The sequence below is a fragment of the Lethenteron reissneri genome, chromosome 61, assembly GCF_015708825.2.
Source record: "Lethenteron reissneri isolate LAM-NWPU_2019-01 chromosome 61, ASM1570882v1, whole genome shotgun sequence".
Lineage (NCBI taxonomy): Eukaryota > Metazoa > Chordata > Hyperoartia > Petromyzontiformes > Petromyzontidae > Lethenteron > Lethenteron reissneri.
The window spans coordinates 1,516,790-1,543,348 of NC_083839.1; the positions used below are offsets into that span (position 1 = coordinate 1,516,790).

Sequence of the window (26,559 nt, forward strand, 5' to 3'; positions counted from 1 at the left end):
ATATACAGCAGGCACTAGGGTCGGGATCGAACCCACGACCTCCTGTATACAAGGCGAGGGAGTTAACATCTCCTCGCCACCGTGGTGTCGATATGTGGTGGTCACTGACACACTCCGCATATGTGGCCTACACGTGGCGTGTCCGTGACCACCTGCGAAAGTGAGATTTGACGTTGTGTTAAAATCTATACTACATGTTGTTTTAGTACAAATCAGCCCTGCAGATATTTGCGGTGAATATCTTAAAATACCTGTTTGACGAATTTAAACCTCACCAGAGTTTTTATGGCTTTTAATGTTTGGAACAACCCACCCGGGGGGGGGGGGGGGGCGGCGCGTGGTGCATTTTGTTAACAACTTTTTAGAACGTTGTTTTATATATAAATATACTTTTGTTCTTGAGCGTTGTGCGTCTCGTAAAAATGCAGCAATGTTGTTGTTATATGGTCATGGGATTTGGTGGCAACAAAGCCATAAAGCGCGCGCGCACACACGCACAACAAATACGGCAATCGCCGCACCGCGCTGAAGTGAGTTGACGACCGAGAACCTTCGCTCGGCACCGTCGGCAGCTCTCGTTGCCTCGCCAGTGCGTGCATTGCCGTGCCCAGAGTGTGTGAGTGTGTGTGAGTGTGTGAGAGTGAGTGTGTGTGTGCGTGAGAGTGTGTGTCTGTGTGAGAGTGTGTGTGAGAGAGTGTGTGTGTGTGTGCGTGAGAGTGTGTGTCTGTGTGAGAGTGTGTGTGAGTGTGTATGTCTGTGTGAGAGTGTGTGTGAGAGTGCGTGAGAGTGTGTGTCTGTGTGAGAGAATGTGTGAGTGTGTGTCTGTGTGAGAGAGTGTGAGTGTCTGTCTGTGTGAGAGTGTGTGAGTGTGTGTCTCTGTGTGAGTGTGTGAGTGTGTGTGTCTGTGTGAGAGAGTGCGAGTGTGTGTGTCTGTGTGAGGGAGTGTGTGTGCGTGAGAGTGTGTGTCTGTGTGTGAGAGTGTGTGTGTGTGTGAGGCTGGATTGTGTGAGGAGCTCACAAATCCTTGAAAGATTTGGACAAAGTCCCATCGGTGAGCTCCTCCGGCAGGGAAGGCTGCGTTGGCTGGGTCATGTCGCCCGCATGCCCAGCCACCGCATGCCTAAGCACAGCTTTTGTTCGGCCGGATCGAGGGGGCTGAACGGGCGCGGCACGGGCTAGAGAAGAGATGGAGTGATGTGGTACAAGAGGACGTGGAGCTGAGTGGACTTGCCAATGACTGGTACCAGCGGTTTCAAGATCGGCCTCTGTTCGATTCCCGCTCATGGCCAACACCAGTGACGATTATCTTAACCGGTCCTGCCCCCCCCCAGGTCGACTCAGCCTAAAATAAGTACCTGGTGCAGTGTGTAAACATCGTTATTAGGGAGACAAAGGCGGCCGGGCGTGGTGCTGGCCACCCAACCTCCCCCCCCCGTGTACCGTTCCGTCCTTCATTAGCTGCTCGCTAACAGCACTTGCCCCAACAGTCTGCTCTTTCGATACGGGTGATCTTTGTGTGTGCGCGAGAGTGTGTGAGCTTGTGTATGAGCTTGTGTGTGTGTGTGCCATAGGAGGTGGCGGGTGTGGGGGGAAGTATGCTCGCCCCACCAACTCCCACACTGCGCGTGTGTGTGTGTGTAAGCGTGTGTGTGTGTAAGCGTGTGTGTGTGACCGCCACGCCGAGGAGAGAGCTAATTTTATCTGCCACTCCCACCCACCCCCCCCTTGTGCTATTTCAGTCCGGACGCGGTGGTGGTGGTATACAGTGCACAACACGCAGGCACGACGGCTGCCTCTCTCTCTCTCTGCGAGAGCGTTCTGTTTTTTTTTACTTACACGGATGACTTGTACCCCCTCTGCCCTCGCACTTCACCTGCGCGTCTCTCTCCTGCGTCTCTCTCTCCCGTCTCTCTCTCCCGTGTCTCTCTCCCGTGTCTCTCTCTCTCTCCTCCGTCTCGTCCGCGCTGCGCTGTCCACCTCGTTCAGAGCGAAGACGCGCGCGCGCTCGTCCGGCGATTAGCCCCGACACCGAGAGACAAAACTGAGTGGGGAGGGTGATGGTGGTGGTGGTTCTCCCTCTCTCTATCGATCTCGGCCTCCTCGGGCGACGTTCGTAAAGTCGTCGTCGTCGTCATCCTTGAAGCAAGGCGGCAAAGTTTCGTTGCTGCTGCTGCTGCGTTACGACAAGAGCGCTGGGCATGTTGTAACGCGCGCGCGGCTGGCCCTGGATTTTTCTTCGCGGTCATGGGAGGCCTCTTTGAAATGACAACTAAATGACAGCGACGACGACGAGGAGGAGAATAACGGCGACAACATCAACAATCGAGGAGTTTATTATTACTATCATCATCATAATCATAGGTGTCGGATGCTCAGGTGGTGTCGCGGCACCCACCCCCCCCCCCCCGTCTCTTCGCGGCCGCACCGCAGAGAGAGTGGGAGAGCCGCTGTCGCGAGGAAGAAGAAGAAGACGACTCGTGTAGCGCAGCGGTCGTCTCTTCCACGTTGACTTCGTTTGTTTGCCGTCACCGGCTCGCGAGCAACCACCTGACCACCACCACCAACCTGATTTAGCCTGGAGATTCACGTGGTCCGAGACCAAAACGATCCTCCGCCACTGCCGCGTGATTTTCCGCCTTCTTGGGAGAGTTTTTCTATCATTCTGCGTTGTGGTTCTACGACTTCTACGTCTTCTTCTTCGCTCGCCTGCTGACCCGGACGAGGAAATCGTTTCAACCTTCTTGTTGTTGTTTATTTTAGTTTGTTGTTTATTTTTTCGTGAACGTTGACGGGTGGTGGTGGTGGCGGTGCGTGCGTGTTGCTGGACCGCTCTTCAAGACGCAAAGGGGAACACGCGCAGAATTAAAGGCTCGGGCTGAGCGAAGGAGCTGGGGCGGGAGGGAGGTAGGGAGGGAGGAGGAGGAGGACGACTTGAGAGCGTTGCCGACGAAGACGGGCCCCCACCCCCCCACCGGGACCCCACCGTGACCCCACCGATGTTGTCTCTGCTGGGGCCAGGCTCCATGATGCTGCAGACGATTTACGAGTCCGAATCGCATTTCCCTCCAGACGGAGCGTCGGGACGGGAGCAGCCGCTGGACCTCGTGTCTCCGCGCAGGCCCGGCGTCCTCGCGTCCACAGGTGAGGCGCCAGCGAGACACGCAACGCACGTGCACAACAACAACAACCACCACCACCACGACGGCTCGCCATTCGCCACCGAGTGGCGGGGACGTCACCACGACGCTCGTGCCAGGCTATGTGCACTTTTAAGGCCACGTGGAAGTGTCGAACCCCCGCTGCCAGGAGGGGGTCATGGGGCAGACCCAGGTGCCCATGGGTTGGCTGAATCAGATGACTGGCCGATGCACCACGTGTACACACACACACACTTGTACACACACACATGCGCGTGCGCGCATACAAAACAAAGACAAAGATTCCCCACCCTCCCTGGATAGGCTGTAACATGCTGATGGGGCAAGTGCTGTTAGCGAGTAGCACCTACGGAGGCCGGCAGGGCACACGAGGGGGTTGGGTGGCCAGCAACACGCTCCCCGGGCCGCCTTTGTCTCCCCAGTGGCGACGTTTACACACCGCACCAGGTACTCTTTTGAGGCTGAGTCGACCTAGAGGGGGCCCATGACCGGTTCAGATCAATCGTCACCGGTGTTGGCAGTGAGCGGGAATCGAACCCGTGTCGCTGGGTTCAGTGCGCAGCGTAGCGCTAACCGCTACACTACCGCTCCCCACAGACACACGGAGAGACACACACAGACACACACAGAGACACACACACATAGACACACACACAGACACACACACAGAGACACACACACAGAGACACACACAGACACATACACGGAGAGACTCACACACGCACACAGACACACACACAGAGACGCACACAGGCACACACGCACGCGCAACAACACAAGGAGATCGGCACCACCACCGGCTCCCGCACCCAGAGCGGTCGTTTCAGACTGTGCCCGTGGCGGTGTCGTCTCGACGGCTGTTTAGCCAACATGCACCCACACGGGTCCAGCTCGGGACAATGTTTCCCCCCCGCCCCTCTCGTACCCCCCCCCCCCCCGAGGCACGCTGAGAATGATTGATAAGCAGCCTTACATTTTGGGATCTTGGGTATTTCCACGGAGAGCTGAGAGTTATTATAATAATTCACCGCTGCTCCTGCCTTGCCCCCGTGGCTCGCAGAGTCGGCGGTCGTTCGTGTGCACGCATGCACGCGCGGGCTTGTGGTTGCAGCACCGTCGTGATATAAGAATAGGTTTTTCCCTTTGGGGCAATAAAGCAGGTGTGTTAAGATGTTAGCACACCAAACTCAAACCTTTTGCAAGGAATCATGTCTGCATTAACCACATGTGCTCGTGGTGAACATGCAAAAAAAAACATGCTCTGGTAGTATATGATGCGTTGCCTTCGAAGCTGATTGGTCCACACCAGAGACAGCTTTGTTAAGAGCCAAGTCTCAATGTGTTTGACCAGCACGCTCCATTGGCCGCTCATCGTTGGTTGATCGCTCGCAGGGTTTCGCGTCTTCTACGCCCGTCGTGCGTCGCCTCGACCACACTTCGCGCGAAAGAAGTTCAACATACACACACGCGAAGAATCGTTCCGTGGTTCACATATCATCGAAGTGCATTAGTCCGTGGCGTTTACATTTGTTTAGAAAAGGCCAAACCGAAAACAAGTGTGTACGTACGTTTAACATCTTTTGCCCCGTACGGTGTATGTATGTTGTACTTTTTTCGCACCGATCGTAGCCAACCGTGCCAATCGGAGGGGGCGGTGCATGTACGTGTGTTAAACTTCTTTAGCACCGTACGTAGCCAACCGCACTGATCGGAGGTCCCGTCGATCAGGTGCGGCATACGTCGGGTGAAATCGGCGAGTGGTATCTGAATCAGTTCTGGGTCTATGCCCCCACCCCCCGCCACCCGCCCCTCCTTTACCAACCCGCACCAATCGGTGCGGTGAAGTATGGTCAAACAATCCCCATTACTGACACGGCATGGGGAAGCCTTCATCCACGGCTCTAAATCGCTATCGATATCATTATTGTTATGAGCGGCGGCACTTGGATATAGAATGGAATCTCCAGTTGGGACCACTATCCTCGCCCCCCCGACTAACAATTGCTTGCGTCACGTTTCCGTTACTAAAATCGCACTGTAAGTTTCACGGGAAGTGTGCATTTCCAAAGTGTGCGCGCGCACGTTTGCTTACTGGTAAATATTATTCTGCATTCTACACGCCGCGTGCCGAACGAGTGAGCACGTGCGAGGTTTGTCGAGCGATCCGATCCGCGATGCGACGGACGATCTGCGTTGCCACGGAGATGATCGCTTCACCACCTCGGCCGCCCCATGCGTGTTTGAGGGGGGGGGGGGGGCGGGGAACGTGACAAAGGCCCCACTGAGCTGTTATAGTTAATTTTCAGAAGTGACCTGGCCAACACAAATCATAGCCCAACGTGAATGTTTATAGCACCGGCCAAATACTCTAAACGCGTGATGTTGATTCTACATGTGGAGGGAGAAACCGAAGGACCCCGAGAAATGTCCATGCGACCGCGGGGAGAGAGACACCGCAAACTCCAAATATACAGCAGCAGGCGTCAGGGTGGGGATCGAACCCACGTCCTCGTGCATACCAGGCGAGGTAGTTAACATCTCCTAGCCACTGTGATAATGATGATGAGAGAGAGACACCGCAAACTCCAAATATACAGCAGCAGGCGTCAGGGTCTGGATCGAATTCAAGACCTCCTCTATACCAGGCGAGGTAGTTAACATCTCCTAGCCACCGTGGTGATGATGAGAGAGACACCGCAAACTCCAAATATACAGCAGCAGGCGTCAGGGTCGGGGAGGCAGTGCGGAAGGCAGGTTTCTCACAGGCAATTTAAAACCTTCTCTGCTGTGACGGGTGGCCATTCTCCCTGGGCATTCCGCTCTCCCATTCGCGTCCATGCCATGCGTCCAAACAATTCCATTGCAGCTGGGGGCAGGGGCGGAGGGCGGGCCGTCCTGAACGCGTAGAGTTTCGAGACCTTTCCTTTTGCGAACAAAGACACTTTAAACACTTTGCCGTGCGCGCATCATGGCAGTAAAGTTTACGAGGGTAGCGTTTGGGCCCCGGGTATTTTCAAAGCCGACGTAGAGTGGCGAGCAGCAACACCGCTGGACTGTAACCTCGGTAAAGGCGGACTCGGCCCAAAAGTCAAACAGTCGTTATCTTGTTGATACGCCCCTAGTTTGCATGTGTGTCTGTGTGTGCTGAACTTCTTTCGCACCGTACGTAGCCGGCCGTGCTAATCGGAGGAGCGGTGTGTGTAGGTTTGGTGAACTTGTTTCACACCGTACGTGACTAACAATGCTAATCGGAGGTCCAGTGTACGTAGGTAGGTTCAACTTCTTTCGCACCGTACGTAGTCGGAGGTGTAGTGTGTGTACGTTTGGTGAACTTCTTTCATACCATACGTAGCCAACCGTGCTCATTGAATGTGCTCTCTCACACGACTTCCAATCCTCGCGGATGAGCATCACAGACGCTGACGTTATCTGCGGGGCTACGCCGCCGTTACGGCGCTTGAGCGACGTCGATGCCCCACAATCTTGACTGCGGTGTCAGAGTTGGCGATGCCACTTATGGAGTAGTGCTCCGGTGGTGGTGGTGGCGGCGGCGGCGGCGTGACCGTGCGTGGCCTCTGGATTCTCTTTCGCACAACGCGAAGTAGTCACGCTTGGTGCATATCTAGCAGATAGCAGCGGCTATTTGTTTTTTGGGTTTGCGCCGGACTTGTACGATATCGCTCGCAATGAAGAAACCTTGACATGTGGACGGACTAAAATTAAAGCTATAAAACGCAAACTATTTTTATTTCACCAGGTGTAAGGCCCACTGAGCCGTGTTGCTGTTTTTCAGAAGCGGCACGGCTATCGCAAATGATAGCTCAACGAGGTGGCTTATCACGTGGACATTTATAGCAGCCAAATGCTTTAAACGCGTGATGTCGATTCTAAATGTAGAGAGGAGAAACTGGAGGACCCGGAGGAAAATCCACATGACCACGGGGAGAGAGACGCGCAAACTCCAAATTTTCACGGTGTCAAGAGTGGCGATCAATCCCACGACTTCCTGTATACCAGGCGAGGTAGTTAACATCTCCTAGCCACCGTGACTGCACCGTGATACAGATTCTCGACAAGAAGGATAAACCATGACACGAACTCCGACATCCTCGCAGCGGCTTTTGGCTGGCCATCGAACAAAGACGGTCACGGCGTCGCCGATTTCAGATGCGCTTTTGCGGCCGTCTGGAACGCTCTTCTTACTATATTAGTAAGCCACTGGAGCCATGCACTTTTAAATCTAGATTATAAACGCATTACATTATAGAACTACTTTTTGACTTTAGTTTCTTGTCCTTTCCCCCCCCACATCTCCAATTAGTAGAGTCGGCTACGTATGGTGCGATATAAGTTCAACATGCACGTACATCGTGTTGCAAATTACCCGGCACCAACCCGTGGAAAAATCGCGTTTCAGGCCCTCTCGTGAGTGTGCTTCAGATTTCTCCTCCCGACATTCAAATTCCTCACCCCTCCCCTTCCCCCCGCCGCACGAGTGTCATTACTTGTTTTTGTGCTTGCACTCGTTTATCGTTACGCTTCTGCGAAAACGTTTAATTTTTTTTGAGGAAGATGTTTTTTTTCAGCCGAGAAAAGCACTGCGGCTAAATATAAATCTGCACCAGGAAGTCTGGCGGAAGCGAAAAAAAATCGCTCTGCGCAGCGCTTTGCATACGCGGAGGTTCTTTATATAGACGTTCGGCAGCGGCGTTGCAACACTTCGAGGAATGTGCGCACAGCCAAAGTTGTACAATGCACGCACACGCACACACGTATGTATGTTTGTTGAACTTCTTTCGCACCGTACGTAGCCAACCGCGCTATTCGGAGGTGCGGGGGAAGGCCAACAAACTAAATGCAAAAAGAAGTGATAAAGAGATTAGTTTTTACTGTAGATGATTTAAAAGTGCACAGCTCCCAGTGGCTTCCTAGTATCGGAAGGAAGAGAGCGTTCCAGACGGCCGCAGAAGCGCGTGTGAAAGCGCCGCGCGATGCGGTGAGCGTATTTGTTTGATGGCCAGCCAAGAGCCGCTGTTGCTGCGAAGATGACCGGAGTTTGAAGTTTTCGTGACTGCAAAGATCCATACTCTTTGGTTTTTGTCGGTCAAGTCACGTAGGTGAAAAAAGAAAACAAATAAATTAAATCACGACGTTTCGAAGGCAACACAAGCTTCCGTCTTCAGGTGGACGGAAGCTTGTGTTGCCTCCGAAACGTCGTGATTAAAGCTATTGATTTATTTATTAACCTACGTGACTTTACTGAAAAAACCAAGAGAATGGCTGATGCTCCTTGACGAGTATAAAAAAACTCCTAGAGTTCATTTTTCTGCTCCCCCCCCCCCCCGAATCCTCCTACGTTCTCATAAACGCCGGAGCTGCGTTTTTATTTGCGCACGCAAAGCTTTCCCCGTCCGCTCACCTTCACGGCAGTTCAACTTTAACGCTGACCCTCACCCACCGACAGTCGTTTGACCGTGGCCCGCGGGTAGGTGCGCACCGATCGTGGTGCGGTCACGCTTCAGTGGGGCTACGGGGGCCTTGTGGTGTTGCCGTGCCAGGGTGTTCGGTAGTCGTGGTGTTCACCTGCTGGGCCCCCCTGTCTCCGACGGTAACATTTCCACGCGAGTAAGCCGCTTGAATGAAAACCACCAGGCTTGGCGGCGTATATTTAAGCTGGATTGGAGGGGGAAGAGCGCATTGACAAAAGAATTCTGCATTTCCCATAAATATGCAAAATTCCTATTGATATGCAAATTCTGTTGTCAAGGCACTCTTCCCCCTCCAACCCAGCTTAAATATACGCTCCAAGCCTGGTGGTGTTCATTCAGACGCTGTCTTTCCGACAGACCTGTTCTTCACCTGAGGACGGCTGCTTGCGTTGTGGCCGAAACGTCGTGATAATTATTTTATTGTTTTATTTTTATTATTTTATTATTTTCCTTCTACGTGACTTTACCGAAAGAACCAAGAAGATGAATCCCTGCAGTCACGAAAGCTTTAAATGGAAATTTAAGCCGCTTGGTTGAGCTATCGTTGGTGATCGCCAGGTCACTTCTGAAAAAGAGCTGCATAGGCTCAGTGGGCGTTACCTGGTGGCATAAAAATAGTTTGGTTTATAGGGGGTGCTCAAGCCAATAATGCCTGAGTAGTCCAACAGCATTTCTTTAACGAGCTTGACTCTGCTGACGCGTCCCCCGAAGGTCGAACCCAGTCCAGAGTTTGCTCGCTTAAGCAAATACCGCTCGATGATGTTGTTCTGAAAAATCCAATAGTCCTGATGGATTAATATGATAATTATTATTTATTTCGAAAGGGTTTATTTCTACGCGGAGACGCAGAGTGGAGTTCCGCTTCTGCTCGCTGGACAGATTGATGGGCGGCGGCGGCGGTGACGCTGCTCGGCGATGAAGCGGCCACAAAACCCCGGGGTGAGGCCGGCACGCGAGGAGAGAGATACAGGAACCACGGACGCAGTGTCGTGGATTGAATTACATCCATTGCGCCATTCTCACCCCCCCCCCCCCCCCCCCCATTTAAAACCTGGCAAGAAGCCACTGGATATACAGTAGCTCTATAATGTTTTACACTGGAGCTCTTGACTAACCTTATCAGGGACGGCTGTGGCTTCACTGATTTTTCTTTTACTGAATGAAAATGCTGTTATTTGGGTGGCAGCGGTGGCGGCTGATTTTTAGATATACGTCTTTGGTTTGTTCGGGCAGTTGATGCCAGGGCCCCTCGCCGGTCCTTTGAGCGGTCACTTGGCAGTCGCTTTCGCACAGTGAGCTGCCCCCCCCCCCTCACTTCCAGGTCTCTCCACGAGACCCCCCCCCCCTGCAGCCAAGCGGCAGCTTTGGCTTGGAGCAATCGGTGGAACGGGCCCCGAAGGTGACGCTGCAAAACTACTACGGGAGTCGCGTCGCCACCCGCTCGTGCTCTGTAAACGATCGGGAGTCAATGCCGCCGTGTGCTGCCCATCTTTGGGGTCGCGAATCCAGTCATCGTCGTGGTGATTGTAGCACCTCCGGTGGCTGCGGTGCTCCCTGGAATTGATAACAGCAAAAGCTCTAACACGTAGCCTTTCACGAGCAATCAAATCCATAATGCAAGTTTTTTTGGGTTAGATCGCGTAAATATATACATGTGTCGTTGAACCCACCACCACCCGACACAGCCAATTAAAAAGGTCGCCTGATGAAGCTAGTTGTAATTACTGGCGAAACGTCGTACTCAGATTGTAAATGTGGCTTTGCTCTCCAACACACCGGTGTGCTGTACTGGTAACGAATTGGCATTTTCTGTTTATGTGACAACTCTTACTAATTGGCCGTGTCGGGTGGTGGCAAGTTTAACGACACATTTATATATTTACGCAATCTAACGCACAAAACCTATGAGGTTAATTGAATATGCTGGTTTTCTGAGCATCATACTTACGGAGAGAAACCTAAGCGTAGATTTTAACTATGATGGAGCAAATAATAAACTCCTTTATAGAGTAAACTTGATTTGGAGCTTTCGTAACTGCAGGAATAACTTTTAGGTTCTTTTGGTAAAGTCACGTAGAAAGAAGATAAATTAAATAATCATTTTTAGAGGTACTCACCAGTCAGTTGTAGAACATCCTAAATTGATTGTAGAGAATCAGGGGGGCTGTTTTCAGTACAGTATACGGTAGTGCAGAACTGTACGTACAGTCTTCGGCTAGCGCCAACACTCGGCAGCGTCCTGAATCTCCCGTAAACAACAACAGGTCTACGATGAGTGCACGGAAAGGTGCCGGATACGTCAAGGAAGATTTGTGTTGCCGTCTATGAGAGATACTGGCAAATAGAGCATTCTGGATGGTAGAGTGCCGGACAGCGGAGCGTTTGCTCTATCGACGCGTCGTGTGAATTGGGGAAAGAGAAAAAGTGGGGTGTTGCACGCGCAACTCCCATTTCCGCGTCCGGAAATCAGGAATCGGCGTTGAAACGACGCTATCGGCGCGTCGTTATGTTAACTCGGGCTGAGCCGAGTGAACGTAACAAAACGTGTTTTAGTGAAGTTGCCCTGTTTGATGTGGAGTGGGAGTTTATTCCAATGGAGGGGAGCCAGGAGGGAAAAGGAGCCGAGACGTGACCGAGCACAGGGGAGCGAGCTGGGGCGTAGTGAAGGGCAATAGAGATTAAGAACGCAGGTGTTGAGATGGCACATTGCAAGTTGAGGTGCGGCAAATGATTTGAGCCGCGAGTGACTGCCGGGGTTTTTGTGAACGCATTGACCACACCAAACACAACTTACCGCTACGACTATAAACACAGCAATATCCCCCCCCCCCCCCCCCCCCCCCGGTTGACGCCGGCGATGCGTTCCTAAAAGGTGCGACGACGAATATCGAAACGCGGTGGTAAATCGAAGCGATTTCCAGGGCTCTAGTCGGTGGTGGAGGCGAGGCTTGGAAGGCGACGGATAACGAGAAAGAACGGACGGACAGACGATGCTACCAGCCACGTGTGCGCGTGGCAAAGCGACGAGGTGTTTTGCTAAGCGACGTAAGAGGGGGGTAGAGACATACATCGGGGTGTTATCGCTGTACAAGAACTCCCTCTACATACTAACGAGTTGGGTTCCAGAGGTCTGTTCGTAAGTCAATTCGCTCGTAAGTCTCAAATTTACTCCTGTCGATTCCAAACACATTGTACGGTGTGTACACTGAACTCGGGGGATGGCTTTAAATCTCGTATAATCTCCTGCAGACGTAGATGCCACTGGTTATTCACCTTCTGCAGATGTAGATGCCACTGGTTATTCACCTTCTGCAGATGTAGATGCCACTGGTTATTCACCTTCTGCAGATGTAGATGCCACTGGTTATTCACCTTCTGCAGATGTAGATGCCACTGGTTATTCACCTTCTGCAGACGTAGATGCCACTGGTTGTTCACCTTCTGCAGATGTAGATGCCACTGGTTATTCACCTTCTGCAGATGTAGATGCCACTGGTTATTCACCTTCTGCAGATGTAGATGCCACTGGTTCTTCACCTTCTGCAGATGTAGATGCCACTGGTTCTTCACCTTCTGCAGATGTAGATGCCACCACCGCCATATATTGGCGGCGGTTGAACTTACGACTCGGGGTCCGAACAGGCAACTGGACGTACGTACAGATTTGTTCTTATCTCTGAATGTTCGTGAGTAGAGGAGTCCCTGTACGTTGTATTGTACACACACACACACATGCATGTGAATTTGGTGAGCGTATCGCGTGAGCTTCGGCACCTGATGGGCGTTTAGGATTTCCCCCACTTGCCCTGGATTTTTTTGTTATTTTTGACGACGTTGGAACAAAACGTCAATTGGCCGTAGTCCCGGTCAAAGGCTTTTCGCGATTAGGTGGATTATACACGCGGCAGCAGTTAAACAAAAATAGGTCTGTGGGCAATAATTGCGATAAACCCTTAATAGTGGACAGACCTTCACCAAACGCAATAACACCTCCAGATTAACAGCGCCTACTGGGAATGTGTTGTATATACAGTGTTACTGTTTGTTATTTCTGGCCTTTAATTAAGAGACGAGAAATTTCGAAAATGTGATTTATTATTCAAGCTGTCTATAATTTTTTTCACGTGAAATTACATTTCGGTTTTTCATTCTTTCACGCTGACTATTAACCAGGTAGGGCCCACTGAGCTGTGTAGTGATCAGGCTGCAAATGATAGCCCAATGAAATGGCTTATTGTGGACATTTAATGCAGCCAAATACTATGAGCGCTAAATGCACGTTTCTAAATGTGGAGGGAACTACCGGAAGGACCCGGAAAGAAAAACTGCGACCACTGGAAGAGAGACACGCAAACTCCAAATATACAGCAGCAGGCGTCAGGGTTGGGATCAAACACGCGACCTCCTGCATACCAGGCGAGGTAGTCAACATCTCCTAGCCACCGTGATGATGATGATGAGAGAGAGAGACACGCAAACTCCAAATATATAGTAGGCGTCAGGGTTGGGATCGAATCCACGACCTCCTGCATACCAGGCGAGGTAGTCAACATCTCCTAGCCACCGTGATGATGATGATGAGAGAGAGACACGCAAACTCCAAATATACAGCAGCAGGCGTCAGGGTCTGGATCGAACCCACGACCTCCTGCATACCAGGCGAAGGTAGTCAACATTTCCTCGCCATCACGGTGGCCTTCCCTCTTCGTGGAGTTTTTGATAGCAGGCCATGCGATCGCGGTGTGGGCTTTGCGTACGATCGCGTGCAAAGTATTTGGCTGAGAAGTTCAAGTTACATCTCGGGAGGGGGTGGGGCGGAGGTGGCAAAGGTCACGCAAAGGTCGCGCTTGTCGGTTGTGACGCTAAAGTTGCCGCACACTGAAAAATTATTCGTGATCTTTACGAAGGATTATCCATTGTGTTTGTGTCTATGTGTTTTGTTGTGGTGTGGGGGTGCGGAGGGGGGGAGCGGTGGCGCGGTAGTTAGCGCACTGCACTAGGAAACCGGTAACTGGAGTTTCATTCTGGCTCGTGGCCAACACCAGTGACGGTTGTCTGAACAGGTCATGGGCCTCCCCTAAGGTCGACTCAGGCTTCAGTGAGCATCTGGTGCAGTGATGTGTAAACATCGGAAATGTGGGACACAAAGGCGGCCGGGCATGGTGCTGGCCACCCACCCCCTGCGTGCGCCGTGCCAGCCTTCGTAGGTGCTCGCTTAACAGCACTTGCCCCACAAGTCTATTAAGACTATATGGGGGCGAGCGGGGGGGACCTTTGTCTTTGTGGGGGAGTGGGTGGCTCACCGCGCTGCAAACCGACTTTTGAGTTCGATTCCCAACCCCTGGCTTAACGTCCCATTGCAAGTGGAACGAAACTTGTGCAGGGCATCCCCCTATAGGTCGACGCAGCCCTTAGATGAGCACCTGTCTGTGGCGGTGCAATGTGTTCATCACACCGGCACTTTGGAGACGAAGTTGGGCCAGGTGTAATTTTCTCCGGCCACCTCTTCGCACGCCGTGTGTCAGCCCGTTAGCAGGTCTTGTTGCTAACCCTCGGCCACGCGGCGGGGGTTGGGGGGGGGGATCTTTGTATCTAATGTGCATCTATATTTTGTTGTTGTTAAAGATCTTTTAAAACGTGCCAAACGGTAGATCCGCGCACGCGACTCGATGCGCACCTGTCTGCCTGGTGGTGCCCCGTCCGTCCACGAGGCGCTCCCCCGCTGTATCGCGCGAGTGTGAAGCAGAGGTCGCAAACGGATTTTGATTCCTTACCCGTACCCGTACCCGGCCGCTCCAGGGTCGCAAACGGGTACCCGTACCCGGCCGTACCCGTACCCTACCCGTACCCGGCCGGGTACCCGGCCGGGTACGGGTAGGGTACGGGTATCGGGTACCTGATTGCGACCTCTGGGATGAAGCCACGTTGCAGGCGCGGGTGGTTTGATTCTAGGAACTTGAATTGTGAGAAGAGATAAGTCGTTGGGAAATGAGTGACAAACAGTTACTCACCAGTGACTCACGGCCTACCCGTACCCGTACCCGGCCGCACCAGGGTCGCAAACGGGTACCCGGCCGGCCGGGTAGCCGGGTATCGGGTAGGGTACGGGTATCGGGTACCCGGTTGCGACCTCTGGTGTGAAGTCCACTGGTGTACAGTAGTGGAGGGGTGGTGTATAACGCTGCCGTGCGCGATCCCAATTGAGCAATTTGCAGTGACACATTTTTTCGCCATATTTTTTTTATATTTACCGGCCACGTTATTTTCTGCTGCGTAAATGTGTCTTTCGTGTCAAAGGCCGGCCCACGTCGCGGCCGCTCTCGTGTGCGCACGCCCGACGGCTCGTCGTGCATCCTGTTGCGTTGTGCGTAAAAGGATGTGGGTTTCGTCCGAGCGACCGCCGATGTCCATTCCAGTTCGTCAAAAGCAAAGCATTCCATACGCTTAGGTTTTTGTGGTAAAGTCACGTCGGTAAAAAATAATAATAATATGAAATGAAATGAAAATAACTAAATTCAATCACGACGTTTCGGAGGCAACACAAGTCTCCGTCTTCAGGTGGGACCGTCACAGCCAAATTTACCTACATGACTTTTTCCGGAAAAACCTAAGAGTATGAATCCTTGCAGTCACGAAAGCTTCAAATCTAGAACCAAACATTCCAATCCGTCACGGCACTCAGACCCCCTCGGTCAGCTGCCAGATATTTCACCGTTGATGTGACCGACGCCACTCCTAGGGTGTGCAACGATTGTAATATTTCATAATTCGGTACGTGCGGTGCTTGAGCTGTTCTCACGGCACGCGGTGGGGGGAGGGAAGGGGGTTGGGGCTGTCACGGAGTCGCGTCACGGGCTGATCGTCTTGTCAGCAGGGAGCGATGTTGCTACGAGCAATCCCGATCGAGTGAATGCGGCGACGTTTACTCGTTTGAGTACAAATCCGCGTACGTGAAGATCTTTTGTTTGTTTGCTCCGCTATAAAATGTGCACCATCTCCAGCGACTTTGTTGCACCGATTGGTCGCGGGGTGGGAGGGGGCTTTTACCGTTCCGCTCAACGCATCGCCGCTGTGAAGTGACGGCGTCACGAACGCCATGGGCCCTCCCGTGGCCTGTCGTCTCTCCGCTCCAAATGAAGGGGAGGCGTATGAGCGGCGCGACACCCCCCCCCCTTCCCCGATCGTTAGAAGTCGCAGCATCTCACGTTCGTGCGCCTCACAGCAGGGACTCCCGGGTTCGACTCCAGAATAGGGCGTCTCTCTGTGCCGAGTTCCGCACAGGCTTCCTCCGTTATTCCTCCCACAGCTCAGCGCGTGATGCAACGTAACCGGTGTTGGCCAAACATCGCAATGCTGATGATAAAAAAAATGCATTTCTTCAGATTACTCGATCGGGATGAAAAACAGCACCGGCAGAGGCGACATCGCCACCCTCTGCTGTGAAAACTTGACAGGACCTTCCTTAAAAGATTCTTGAGACTCGGCGAGGCTTTCCTGGGTAAACAAGCGTCGTAGTAGCATGACGGTGGGCGGCTGGGTAGCGTGTTGCAGCTGCGAGATTTCGCGAACGGCGGAGAGCGTTGGCGAGGCGTGTGGTGGGCAGCAGTGGCTTGGGTCACGATGAGCGGTTCGCCCCGATCTTTGGGGTTGGCCCCGATCTTTGATCTTTGATCGGTAGCTCCCACGTGCGGTTGGTTGGTTGGCGGTGGGCTGAGCACCCAAGGGGTCACCAGGCACGGCGCTGGTAGCGCCACCCTCGCGAGCGCCGTGCCAGCCTTCGTCGGCGCTCGCTATAGCAGCACTTTCCCCAAGAGCCCCCGGTGGCTAAATGCGGCTGCTTTTTGTCTTTTTTTATCGCCGATCTGCACTCGGGACGGCTGTGCAGACCCCCCCCCCCCCACCCTCGGGAAGTCTGGAACTCCCTCCGCAAGGCGACCCCTGGCCTGGTCGCGTCGCTCTCCACGACTTTGAAGTCTCTGTTCAAAGACCTTCTCTTGAGTCCACGAGCGCAGACCTCCCTTGTGTCGGTGTCACCAAAAGAGGCCTCGCTTGATCCGTTCCGATATTTTTAATGCCGAGCTCATAGCCGCTATTTTTCCGCTCTGTTGGGACCAGCCGATGTCGCCTTGTTTGAGCTGTTCCGATCTCTCTCCGCGTGGCCGATAACGGTGAATTCAGTGACCTACATACGTGTGCACATACTTTGAACCTCTTTCGCACCGTACGTAGTCAACCGTGCTAATCGGAGGTGCGGTGTATGTACATGCGTTGAACTTTTTTCACACCATATGTAGCCAACCGCGCTTATTGGAGGTGCGGGGGGAGGTCAACAAACTAAACACAAAACATCGGAGGTGCGGTGATATCCGCTTGACACGAGCGGGGTTAGCCAGGTAATCCGGTTGCACCGGCCGTGTAAATTAATCGGTGTGACAACAGTTCCGGCTGCCTTCGGTGGTGTCCGCTCTGGCCCCCCATGGACTGCTGTCCTACCCCCATGCCCTCGACTCTGATGTAAAACGTGCGCTCGAGATTAATTACATAGTTCTTGCCGCTAGAAGTGTCCACGCGACGAGCCGCTTCGTCGAGCTATCATCGGTGACGGGCAGGTCGCTTCTGAAAAAGAAGCTAATGGCTTGGTGTGCCGTACCTGGTAAAAAATTTAATAGTTTAATCTTATTTGTAGATATTTTTAAGTGGCTTGTTTATCTTTGCTATACTTTGCACCAGAGGTCGACAACGGGTTTTTATTCTTTACCCGTACCCGTACCCGGCCGCACCAGGGTCGCAAACAGGTACCCGTACCCGTACCCTACGGGTAGCCGGGTATCGGGTAGGGTACGGGTATCGGGTACCCGGTTTCGACCCCTCTGCTTTGCACTCCTGCCGTGTGTCTGTGTCGCTTGTTCTTGTAACATTCTGACCCGCCCCGACTGGACATCCGTGAAAAAAAGAGCTTAATAGCTCATCGGATTCCTCCAGCATAAATAAGTATTCCAACTTTGATTCCGCTTTCTCTAACTCCCTTGCACTGGTTTCCCATGCTCGGTCCATCCCGTTCTCTCACGCTTCCTCCTGTTTCCTCCCTGCGTACTCCTCCACGCCGCTGGGACCAAATGGAAGATTTATTCTCTTTGAATTGGCCACCGTCGCTAAACCCCAGTGGGTTTGCATAGCCGTCAACCCATACGGTTTGCCCGTGTTCTTGTACTGTACAGGGAAATTGAGTTTTTGGGGTCCATACGCCATACAGTCGTTTCAATACGGGCAGCAAAAAAAAGTGTCTGTTTGTGTTTCTCCCTTGTTATGGGACGTTGTAGGATGAACATGGAGATTTTTAAGGGGCACGGGGTGACCATTGATGTTTGAATTGTCTGTAATAAGGTAGGGCACTGATAAAGGTATGCCGGTGGGTTTGGGATGCGAGACTGTTAGGGGCCGTCCATAAATGACGTCAATCTGATGTTGTGGGAGAACACATTTATTAAAAAGTCTATTTAATTAAGTAGAACGTGATTTAAAGCTTTCGTGACTGCAGGGATTCATATTCTTGATTCTTTCGGTAATGTCGCGTAGAAGGGAAATAATAAAATAATAAAAATATTTTTTATAAGTAGAACGTGTTGTCTATATTTATTTAAAGTTGCGCATTTTGATGTGACGTCACATTTCTCAAACCCCCCCCTCGTCACACATCGTCACAAATATCTGACCCCCCCAGGTGCGTGACGTCATTTATGGACGGCCCCTTACTGTACTCGCCCCCTACAGTGTATAGAGATGCCAGATTAAAGAAAACACATGGGGGGAAAATAAGAAAACACTGGTTTAAATCTGAACATGTAAAAAAAAATATCAATCTAAATTTGAAGTTTGTTTTTGAACAAAAAAAAAATATGTTTTTGAAAGGGCAGCCCCCCCCCCCCCCCCCCCCCCCCCCGCTCAACCCGCATCTAAAAACAGAGCTGGCAGCGGCCACATTCACGCAGAACCAGAAATAGCCGAGCCTTAAAAATAACCGTGCAGAACACACGGACAGGGGCGGCGGGGGGGGGGCGTAGGGGGGGGGGGGTGCGAGCCGGATCCTCCCATAACACTTCTGTTTACAACCTCTTACACAGAAGAAGCCCCGTCTCAAGTTTCATCGCGCTGCTGCTTCTAAACATAGCCGCCCCCCCCCCCCCCCCCCCCCCCCCAAAGGCCGCCGCCGCCCGGCCGCCGTCAGACGGCCTGGGCTAATCTGAGCCCCGTCGGTCGGTGAACTTTCTAAATTCGTGGGCGCCCGCACGCTCGCTTGGGGTGAGAGCGAGCGCCTGTCCCGCCGCGGACGTTTTTAGATGGGGGGGTGGGGGGAGGGGGTGTCCGGAGACCTCCACACTTGTCGCGGTCTGGCTTGTTGTGCCCACAGCAGAGGTCGCAACCGGGTACCCGATACCCGTACCCTACCCGATACCCAGCTACCCGTACCCGGCCAGGTACGGGTACCCTGGTGCGGCCGGGTACGGGTACGGGTAGACCGTGAGTCACTGATGAGTCACCGTTTGTCACTCATTTTGGGTAGGGTACGGGTAGGGAACGGGTACCCGTACCCGGCCGGGTACGGGTACCCATTTGCGACCCTGGTGCGGCCGCGTACGGGTAAGAAATCAAAACCCGTTTGCGACCTCTGGCCCACAGGATGGGGGTTGCCACCTGTGCGGCATTGGAAGAATGATGACGATAGAGGAGAAGAAAATTGTCTTGCGTAGCGGAGGAGGGATGAGAGATACCGGGGAATGGATCTTCCTGAGTGGTGCGTTAAACACGCAACTGACAAAAACTGTGACTTTTATGAAACTGCAAACTAAGCTTTTTACTAATTTACCAGGTAAGGCCCACTGAGTTATATATATATATTTTAGAAGTGACCCGGCCACAGATGATGATTCAACCAAGTGGCTTATCGCGTGGAAATTTACTGCAGCCATATCATTTAAATGCACGTTGGTTTTAAATGTGGAGGGAACGACCGGAAGACCCGGAGAAAAATCCATGCAACCACGGGGAGAGAGACACGTGAACTCTAAATATACAGCAGGCGTCAGGGGTCGGGATCAAACCCACGACCTCCTGTATACCAGGAAAGGTAGTTAACGTCACCGTGGTGCCCATGGGAAGACCTACAGGTGTTGTTGTCCTGGGAAGACGCTACTGGTCTCCCAGGGACGGTTATCACAGAGAGAGAGAGAGAGGATGATCCTGGGATCAATAAAAAACATGGGACAGGTGGCAGCCGTACTCCTGGCACTTGGCTGGAAATGGATCTGGTTCATATCCACTTGTGCCTTGACTGAATATTAATAACGTACGTACCCGTGTTGAAATGATTATTACGCACCGTACGGAGCCAACCGTGCTTATTGTCGGTGCGGGCGGTGGATAACAAACTCTCCACAAAAATCGGTTCTAATAATAACAACATTATTACTTATTCATACTCTTTGGTTCTTTCGGTAAAGTCACATAGGTATAACAATTTTTACAAAAAAAAATTGTAATAATAATACATTTTTATTAAAAAATTATTTAAAAGTTTTTTATTTTATACCTATGTGACTTTACCGAAAGAACCAAAGTGTATGAAACATTGCAGTCGCGAAAACTTAAGTTCTAGACATTATTACTGATTCCCTTTATTTATCCGGTGAAACGTCACCTCACAAACTTTTTTCACGAGAGGCGTGCTAAGTTCTGGATTATCGGGCAGTTTCCCGAATGAGTGTTGGGCTCGTCATATGAAATGGGAGTACCTGGAGAAAACGCGTGCACTCGAGGGGATCTCACGCTCGTTGGGTCGCACAGAAAGATGAACGAATCCCATAGCTGGACTGCCACCGTATCTTCAGTCACTCTCCCATCCCGTTACTCGGCCGGCTTAAGATTCTGCTTAGCTTCCAAGATCTCACGAGATCGGGTCGTGTTCACGGTGATGTGGTCCTGAGCTGTGTGAGACCAGAGAACGCCGAAATGCAAACAGTACAAAGACGATGCACGTAACGGAGAACTTATAGCTCGGGGTGAGAAACTGAAATAGGTGAGACGAGGCCAATCAGTTTCAAAGACAATGCAAATATTATCAGAGCATGTTTGTTTGCATGTTCACCACAAATAGTGCGGTTAATGCAGACTTGATGCCATGCAAAAGGTTTCTATTCGTTGTTTGAACATCTTAACGCCTGTTTTATTGCCCAAAAGGGTAAAACTTATTTTAATACTTTGATACTCGCAAAAAGTTCCCATGATATTGGGGTATTCCTGTTCGCAAGACGATGCCCGGATTACAATTCTATATTGGCCCCCGATTCGTGCCGTGGAAAGTGCTTTTCCGGTAGAGAAATAATTCCGACCGCTGAGAACATTGGCCAGGTTTTTGACTTTGGCAAACTGAGCTTGATCCAGAGAAGAGACACAGATCAAGGTGCCGAAGGAAGAGGAATGAATATTTAATCGCTCTCCGTGTGTGTACGTATGTTGAGCTTCTTTCGCACCGTACGTAGCCAACCGTGCTAATCGGAGGTACGGGGGAAGGACAACACACTAAACACAAAAGTCAGTTCTAAAGAAATGGCTTTTCATCCAGTTCCATTGGCTTCCTAATATTGGAAGTAAGAGTGTTCCAGATGGCCCCAGAAGTGCATCTGAAAGTGCGCGATGCGTTGACGGTCTTTGCTCGATGGCTAGCGATGTTGACGTGTTCTGACATGTGGATTGGCACGTTGGACACTGACCGAATCAATGGAACAAAAGCTGCAGAGTGCACAAAGACGCATTGAGATTAAACCGGGTCCTCCGGTTTTTCCCTCTGCATTTTGAAACACGAGTTTTCGGGTATTTGGCTGCTATAAATTTCCACGTGATGAGCCACTTCATCGAGCTATCATTTGTGGCCAGGTCGCTTCTAAAACACATTCCTGCGGAGGGTGCTGGTAGGAACGTTGGGTTGCTCGGTCAATGGCCTGGGTCAACGGCGGCGTAGTGTATTCCGCAAATATGCCCGACTGTGAGGACGAGCAAAAGCCGGCGTGAGTAGGTTAAACGTTGAGTTTTATAAGGGCACCACGGGGTGACCAGCCCCTCCCCACCCAGCCCCACCCCTTCCACCCCCCACCCAGCCCCACCCTCCCCATCCAGTCCCTTCCCACCCTCCCCACCCAGCCCCTCGCCACCTTCCCCTCTCCACCCAACCCCACCCCTCCCATTTTTGGATGCACGACGGACGGACACAATAATCCCCTGTGGGCTGGTGGAACCAGGTGATTCCTACCAGTGAAAGAGCTCGGTAGCTCAGTGGGCATTAGCAGGTGAAACGATGAGAGAAGATGTGCAGGTTCGAGGCAGCGTCGCTTCGACCGCTGAGAAAAAAGTGAGCGAGCCTGGGCAGGAGGAGTCGGGATGGCGGAACGGGCAGCCGAAGAAGGGAACGTTTCTGAGAGGATTGTCCTCCGTGGAGATGGAGTGACGATTGATAACTAATTTTTTTTTCTCTAGAAATGCTTTCTGAGTTTAGTTTGTTGTCCTTGCGAAAGAAGATCAACGTACGTGCGCACATCGGCCCCTGCGCAGGAGCCGCCAATCATATTGTTGCACCACAGGATCACGAGAGATGTCTAACCTCTTGGGGGAAGGCCTTCATCGAGCAGTGGATAGGTCGGAACTAAACGGTGGTGGTGGTGGTGGTGGTGATGATGACATTTGTCACCGACAAAATACACGCAGCAGAGCGTGTACTGCTATGACTTTGTGGCCTGGTGATCTTTGATATTCCGGTAACGTTCGAAATTCTGTTTTTTCTTTTGCTTCTCATTAAAAGATCTTCACGCGTCTCGAGAAGCGAGATGAAGCATCGCTCTCATAGCAGAATGCGTTCCGTCGTCTGTATTTTCCCGCGCGGCAATGAGAATTTTTTTTTTTGAATCGCGGATAGCGCAATGCACCCTTTGCGCTGCGTACCAAGCATCGTTCGGCGAAGCCGCGCGCGTGCCACCCCAGCCATGCCCATTGTGATGGAGCGCGCCAGAGGGGGCAGGGCCAGCCCCCCTGCCTGCGGAGGGCAATGCACCGCGATGACGCCGATAAGCATCATCGAGGAGACGCAGGACGTGGCGATGTGTGGAGGCATCACTCCGATATCGCGTGTCGTTTATCTGGCAGCGTGCTGGCACCTCCACATTCCAAACCATGGCCCTAACAAGCACGAAGATCAAGTCTCGGGCAGCACCTAGCTTGGGCAATGTTCATGTTACAGAGCATCTAGCAAGCAAATCGTTACTTGATAGTCATCTGGAAAGCATGTTGGTCGAACGATTAAATATTCTCGTACGTGAGTTTGGCTCTTCAGAGAAATTGCCGTTCGTTTTTATTACCCTCTGGGACCGGCTATTTTGAGCAGTGCCACCGCGGGGGAGTTTACGGAGCAACACTTCCCCTCCTATCGGCAATCATCTGAAGCTCTCGCAATCCCTGAAATAGCCGAGCAATGCCAGGGCGCCGCCTGGCACCGCCTGGCATTTGCCCTGCCGCTAATTTGCACGACTGGGACCTCTCTCTGCGCGCACCGTCGACCCTCCTAGCGCGCTGTCAGACCTGCAGATGTCTCCGCTGTAGCTGCCGCCCCCCCCCCCACCCACAGGGGCGTTGTGATGGTGGGGGGGGTGGTAGATGCGCAGGGGGTTAACCGTACAAGTTGTTGCGCGCGAGCGTCTGCATAGTAATGGGGCGGATTTTGCCGCACTCTGCCAAGTGCGTTACCGACCGTGCATGCCGATTGCGTGCGTCCGCTCGCGCGTCTAGTGTGTACGTGCCTGTCTCGCGAGTCTCGTTTGAGACGCAACGAATTAATAACTCGCAGCAAGCTCTCTGGGTGTTCGCTCAGCCTGCGCCAACTACCGGGCGGGGTGGTTGGTGATCGGCGGTGGCGATGGTAAAGGGGTCGTCTGCATCTGGTCCGAGCGCTGATCGTTGCGAGCGTCTCGTTTTCATAATTTAGGTTTTTGGGTCAGATCGCGTTATTTATAAATGTGTCATAACCCTCCACCACCTGACACGGCCAAACAGTAAAACATGTGTCACGTTTTCAAAGGACAAAATAATTCACTTCTTTAGCCCACCGGCAGCCACATTGACAGCATCTTCTCAATGCCGTGGTCTGTGCCAAGACACGCACCTATTCAGACATAATATTTGTTAATATACGTGTTTATCTGGTGTGTGATTTTTAAATATGGCTCTCGGTGGTTCTCATCATTTGCCGGGCTATTGTAGATGACAGAGCAGATAAGCAGGACCATGAGAACAAGTTGAGTTAGCTGAATTGTTGGATACCAGCTTACAATTTTTTTCCATTCTTTCTTTATCTCGTTTGCGTAAGCTGCACACGGTGTGGGCTTTCAAATGACGTCGATTCAATCGATCGATGCTTATTTGTGACGCACAACGTCCCAATTAGGCAGTCACCCAGCGACTTTGCAAGCAAGTTTTGTGGTGCATCGGCGTAAAACAAGAGCATGTTAAATCGATTGAGTGGAGGTGTTCCAATGAGGAGTTCTAGGGACAAACGTGCGCGCTTACAAACAAACGTCAACACGTGATCAGCCCATCGTGACGCCGATTGCATTTCAGTTGTCGACTGGCACAGGTGGCAGGGGTCTAACTCGGTTGGGATCTCCTTGTCAGAGGGGGTGATGTGAGCCCACTTTCAGATCGGTTGCGGTGCGATGCGGCCCGTAAAAAATAAATAAAAACGAACGATTCCGCAGGTGCCCGCCACAAAAACTCCGTGCGCGCGCGCGTGTGCACCCCCCTTCGGCACAAACCAGACCGTGGCTCTCGCCGGCTCTCCCTTATCTCGCGGCTGCAAAGCCTCTCTCTTCCTGTGGCCACCGGGGGGCCCGCCAGCGCTCACCGCCGGTGCCAGACCACACCCCCCGACCTGTGCGTGGGCTTCGCCTCAACCTTACCGCAGCACCAGCTGCTGCCCTGTGCGTCCGCCACCCCCCCCCCCCCTCGCCCGCCCAGCCCCTCGATGGGCGAGCAGAATCAGAATCGGAATGTTGATTTGTGCCGGGAGGAATCCAACGAACTCTCAAGCTCTTTTTCACAGATATCCAGTATTTGCTCAGACGTTTAGAGCGGTGTCCGTGCCTCGAAAACTCTCACAAACTCTCACAAACTGGAACATTTGCGCAGATAATCATGGCTAATAGGATCGCCCGCCCCCCCCCCCCAAACCGTCAAATCCCATGAGAGGATTTTCAACTGCCCCAACGTCGTTCTTTTGCCCCGAGGTTCCACGACCCCACAATGGTTCGGGGGCGGCCTACATGGCAAGCGACGACGCCTCCAGAACGGGAAAGCAGAGGAGCTTGGGTTTTCGGTGATACCGGCTATCACTCCGTGGTGTCTGTGCGATGGCCGTGAAAACCGTAAGAGCGTCCCGGTCACGGATCGCGATCCGATATCGCGATCGCTGGCGATACCTCGGCGCTCGGGGACAGCTTGGCGTGTACACACGCGGCGCGCAGAAACCTAAATGTGGAGAGAGAAAATAGTGCCGAAGTATTTTTTTTATTGTCGTCGTTGTTGTTGCTGCGAGAGTTTACCTGGAAGAGCCCCACCAAGTCTCAAGGCTCTTCTTCAGGAAGGTCCTGCCCAGTGTTTCTCAGCAGGGGCCGTGTTCCGACACGTGCCATCGCGGGTGAACCTGCACAGCTCGGCCATTCGAGACGTTTGGCCCGATTGCGGTGACAAATTGCGTGCATTTAAAAATGTTTTTATTTTTAGAATCGTCGGTAAACAAAGTCCCGCGCTCTCCACCGCGGACTTGGCAACACGGTAGAGCAACCCCATCCCCAGACGGTGCCATTGACGTAATTGGCCGACATCATGCGGCTTTCAAGCAAAAAAAAACCCGCCGCCCGCGTCCAAGATAGTGGCAGGTGCTGCGCCTAAGGTCATTCTTGGCGACATAATTGCATTCTCCGCGGAGACGGGTTCAGCGCCGCTGACGTCAGAGCCGTTGCCTTCTGACGCCCGCTGAGCCGCTAGCCGAGCGCGGCGCGAGTGGCGAGGAATACTAAGGATGCCGCCCGCTCGCCCGCTCACAGCAGAGACACCCACCTCCACAAGTGACCGATTGGTATTGACGACGACGATGATAAGAATAAGTCATTGCGGTCCTGTGCCAATCCACCGCTGGATGACGGCGTAACCGCCCACCCCCGCACGTCTTGTGTCGCGGGAGCCGGTTGACGGTGGGGTGGGTGACGGGGGTCAAGGACCGGCTCGGATGTCGCTCGCCGCTAGCGCTGGCGGCCGTGGCTGGGGGCTGGACATCAAACGCGGGGGTCGGGGGGGGTGGAGGGGGGTCAAGTACCGGCTCGGATGTCACTTGTCGCTAATGCCGGCGGCCGTGGCTTGGGGGTAGTTGGGGGTGGTTGGGGGTCGCTGGGTGCGGAGCGCGGAGCAGCAATCGCCGCTCGGCGCCACCACTCCCACCACCGCTTGCCGCCCCCCCAGGCAAAGGGTAAGCAGTCGTGAACTGTAGTCTCCGGAATCATCGTTGCCTCGCCAGCTTGCATCAGCCTTGGCAGCAGGGTGAGGAGGAACGGGTTCCATTTGGCACTTGAATCCCTGGGGGTGAGGGACGTCGAATGGTCGTGCCTCCGGTTTTGAGTCTGTGCCTCCCTGCTCTCGGGAGGGGGGGGGTGTGGGGGGGGGGGAGTCACGCACATTTACAGGAATTCACATTCGCGCTGCGTCACGAAGGAGACGTCACGGCGATGCACTCCCTCGCTGCTCCTGACGTGCGTCATCTCTGCCGCATCCACATCGGCCGTACGAAAGGAGGAGATGATGATGAGTGCGCTTGGTTAATC

General features: G+C 52.7%; 1 protein-coding gene across 1 annotated transcript in view; it reads left to right on the forward strand.

Moving 5' to 3' along the window:
- The first annotated feature begins 2,909 nt into the window (after window positions 1–2,909).
- The window catches only part of LOC133358222 (histone deacetylase 4-like), an 87,487-nt gene continuing 63,837 nt past the window's right edge, over window positions 2,910–26,559 (forward strand). Inside the window, 1 exon segment of the mRNA XM_061576465.1 lies at window positions 2,910–3,141. Coding sequence (XP_061432449.1) covers window positions 2,997–3,141 — 145 coding nt within the window. The 5' untranslated portion in view covers window positions 2,910–2,996.